This window comes from Haplochromis burtoni, unplaced genomic scaffold (genome assembly GCF_018398535.1).
Source record: "Haplochromis burtoni strain Fernald_Lab_line unplaced genomic scaffold, NCSU_Asbu1 Contig_1791, whole genome shotgun sequence".
Classification (NCBI taxonomy): domain Eukaryota; kingdom Metazoa; phylum Chordata; class Actinopteri; order Cichliformes; family Cichlidae; genus Haplochromis; species Haplochromis burtoni.
Genome location: NW_024584152.1, coordinates 1 through 3,589, shown reverse-complemented (window position 1 = coordinate 3,589; position 3,589 = coordinate 1). Strand labels below are relative to the sequence as shown.

Genomic DNA, 3,589 nt, shown 5'->3' with positions numbered 1-3,589 from the left:
CACACACACACACACACACACACACACACACACACACACACACACAAAGCGCAATTGTAAAACAGTTTAAGTAGCGAATATCCTAATCTTACTTTTTCTAAACTCCATGCAACTCCTCCTCTCATTTCTCCCCCACCCCCACCGCACGGTCCTGTTTCTAACTGACGGGAGAGTTTTTCAAACGCAACAAGTTCTGATAATCCTATGATGTACATATTATATTGTTCTTCTTTTTTCACCCTTTTTTGTCCTAAACTTAAGTAGAAGTATCCTTCGCAATCTGGATGCCAGACACGACTCAGTACTGGAGCCTGGAGGGCTGTTTTTCATCAGAGCAGTTATCCGGGAATAACAAGGGCGAAAAGCGAAGAAAAGAAGCTGCGTGTTGTTTTCTTTATGCTACTACGAGAAGTCATGTCGCGCTATTTCCCCACGATCATCTGTTGTTTGGCGATAATATCTGCGCTCCTGCTGACCAGAGAAACGAACAGTACGTACAAAGATTTTGTTTGTTTTATTTATGCTTGGATGGGCTTAGGCTGAAATGAAATGAACTGGCAGGTGTTACAATTAATGCTGTCCAAATCTGACTAACTGACTAGAGTTCTCTTACTGAACAAGCAAAAAGAACTTAAACACTGAACATGAAGTAAGTGAAGTACAACCGAAACAGGAATAACACTTTTTGAATATAAAGCGAAATGTTGCAGAAATCTGCACATTTTGCATCACATTTGTTTTTGGGAATGTTGATTAAATAGAGATTACAATGCTATTGCTTTTGCCATGCCTATTTCACGTTTTCATTGTCTCATTAAAACAACTACTTGTACCAGTTTGTAAAGAGAGAGCCAGTTTGATATTGGGAAGAATCGAGTTCGGCTCAGGTACAGACACAGCAGTTCCAGTTTCTCATGTAGCCCTTTGGGAAAAATTAGTTACCTGCAGGGACACCAAATAGCTAAGCGTAATGTTTGTGCGTTTTTTCGGGTTAAATTTTTACTTTAATGGCAGTTGACAGGCTGTAGTCATTTTGTGGAAACTTGTTTTTATTAGTTCAGGAAAAACTTTTAAAAATCTTTTAGTAGTTTTAGCTGCAAACCCTCCTCTCATTAAAAGATTTTGGCTTCTGCTACTTTAATTCATGTGACCACATATATACAAACCCTCCTGACTGGACTTGGTGAGAAAGCTGTGAAGGTTAACTTTCCCATGTGTAGCATTCCCTCTCCCAAGTCTTACAGATAAGAAATAAACCGTGAATCCTCCCTTAGTTGTGCTGCAATAACCATAGGCTGCTGGGGGATTCCCATGATGCATTGAGTAGTTCTTCTTCACTCACCTTTCTCACTCACTATGTGTTAATACACCTCTCTGCACTGAATCATACTTGTTATTAATCTCTGGCTCTCTTCCACAGCATGTCTTCTGGCCTGTCTTCCTTCCCTCAATCAACCAGTTGCAGTAGATGGCCCCGCCCCTCCCTGAGCCTTGTTCTGCTGAGGGTTTCTTCCTGTTAAAAGGGAGTTTATCCTTCCCACTGTCACCAAAGTGCTTTCTCATAGGGGCTCATATGATTGTTGGGTTTTTCTCTGTGTTTATTATTGTAGGGTCTACATTACATAATAAAGCGCCTTGAGGTGACTGTTGTTGTGATTTCTAAATAAAATTGTGTTGAATTGAAAGGAAACTGAAAAAATATGACTATTCAGTTCAGTTCCCTGATTAGATCTGCACAGTACTAATTCCTTATTCCTCACCCAGACCAGACGCCAAGCTGCTCTGATAGTCCTGGTTCAGGTTTTGAAAAATTGATCCTATTTGGATTTGTAGCTGTAATTGTGAAACTGGTGTTTTACCTTATGCAAATCTGCTTCTTTCTTGTTTCTATTTTTACGCTGAGGTCTGAGCTTTAATAGTGTTTCATGCTCTTTACAGGTCTCCAGGTGATTGATGGAAGTGTGACAGTGGTTCAAGGAGGCACTGCTATCTTACCGTGCCAAATCATCCACACTGATGATGATTTGACGCAGATTACCTGGCAGAGGACAACCAGAGAAAAACCTCATAATGACAATTTTATCACTGTCCAACCAAGGGAAGGACCACGATTTGTCAATGGACAGGATGATCGATTTAAATATATCGGGAATTTTAACAACAAAAATGGAACCCTCCAGTTATCCAGTGTTGCACTGAAGGATGAAGGCAGATACACGTGCATCTTCACATTGTTTCCAAGTGGAAATCAGAAGACTGAGATACCTCTTATAGTGATTGGTATAGAAAAAACAAAAACTTGTATTTAAGAGATGTGTTTGTATATGAGATGTAGTCAGATTTACTTTTACTGTCATGCTTACATATTGAATTATTAGTTTTCTGTAACTCTCCTAGTGCCTCCTTTCACACACATCAAGGACAACCTTCCGACTTTGGGCACAGAAGAGGTTTTATTTGCTACCTGCACGGCTGCTGGATCGAAGCCTCCTGCTGAGGTGAGGTGGCTCACTGGTGCTTTGGGAGACAAAGTGAGGACGACAACAAACTCCACCAAGTATGACAACGGTACGACTACCACAGTCAGCTCTCTGTTTGGTGTACCTATGAGAGAGATTAATGGTCACCAGGTCCAGTGTGTCATCAGCGGTGACTCCCTGTCTAAAGAAGAAACCCTGCCCTTCACCATACAGGTCTACTGTGAGTATCAGCTGTTAATGTATTTTATTATTTGTCTTCTTTTGTCATTTAAGAATTTTAATAGTTTAATCAACTAATTAGAAAAGAACGCAGACACACCCAGGATCAAACTCTGTTTTATACAAAAACAGGCATAAATCCTCAAAAAGTTCTCATGTTTCCATCTTTGTTCAGGAGAAGTCTTTTTTTTCCTCTGTTTGAGATGCTGTCATGACTTTGCCTCTGTGTTAGGTCTCTCAATATTAGGTTGTCACAGTAGACAGAGAGAATTCCCGAAAGACCTGGAAGACTTAATGACAACCTTTAGACTGATATAAAGGACATTGTTACACCATTATTGCAAAAGACTAAATGATGTAACCATGTGAACCGAAACCAACAAATTCAGTAAAGTCATACCACAGTAGACATTTGAGTCCAGACACAAGTCTGTTTTTTAATTTACTGGCAGTAGTCCAATACTGGAATATTTGTGGGTAATGTGGTTTTATACATGTATTCTTAAAGTAAAATTAACTGAGGCTGTTTTGAAAATGAAGCATTGTGTGCTCTTTTTTAGTGATGTTATATAACTGTGGTGTTCTGTTTCTGGTGGAATTCCCCAAAAGAAACCTAATATGTTGTTTTTAGTCCAAGGTGATTGTAAGTGAGCCGGGGACACTTTTGAATGTGTGTTAGAGGATTACTCCTAGAAACTGAATGAAAACCAAGATTTATGGTTTTGCCTTACATAACAGGCGATTTAGCTGATGTGCAGCATATTAGAGCAGTCAGTCATTCCGATGATGTTTTTTGATAGGGGAAGAAATTTGGATGAAACAATTGCTGTTGAGTCCAGACACCAGTGTTTCTTCACTGAATGGCAGTAGTACAATACACTATCTACAAT

The 3,589-nt window shown here is 39.6% G+C and overlaps 1 protein-coding gene across 1 annotated transcript in view; it reads left to right on the top strand.

The window, feature by feature from the left end:
• LOC102299799 (nectin-2) overlaps positions 1-3,575 on the top strand; it is a gene marked incomplete in the record, with an annotated part of 22,483 nt that extends 18,908 nt beyond the window's left edge. Inside the window, 2 exon segments of the mRNA XM_042217297.1 lie at positions 2,031-2,280; positions 2,398-3,575. Coding sequence (XP_042073231.1) covers positions 2,031-2,280; positions 2,398-2,777 — 630 coding nt within the window.
• Between the last annotated feature and the right edge of the window lie 14 nt (positions 3,576-3,589).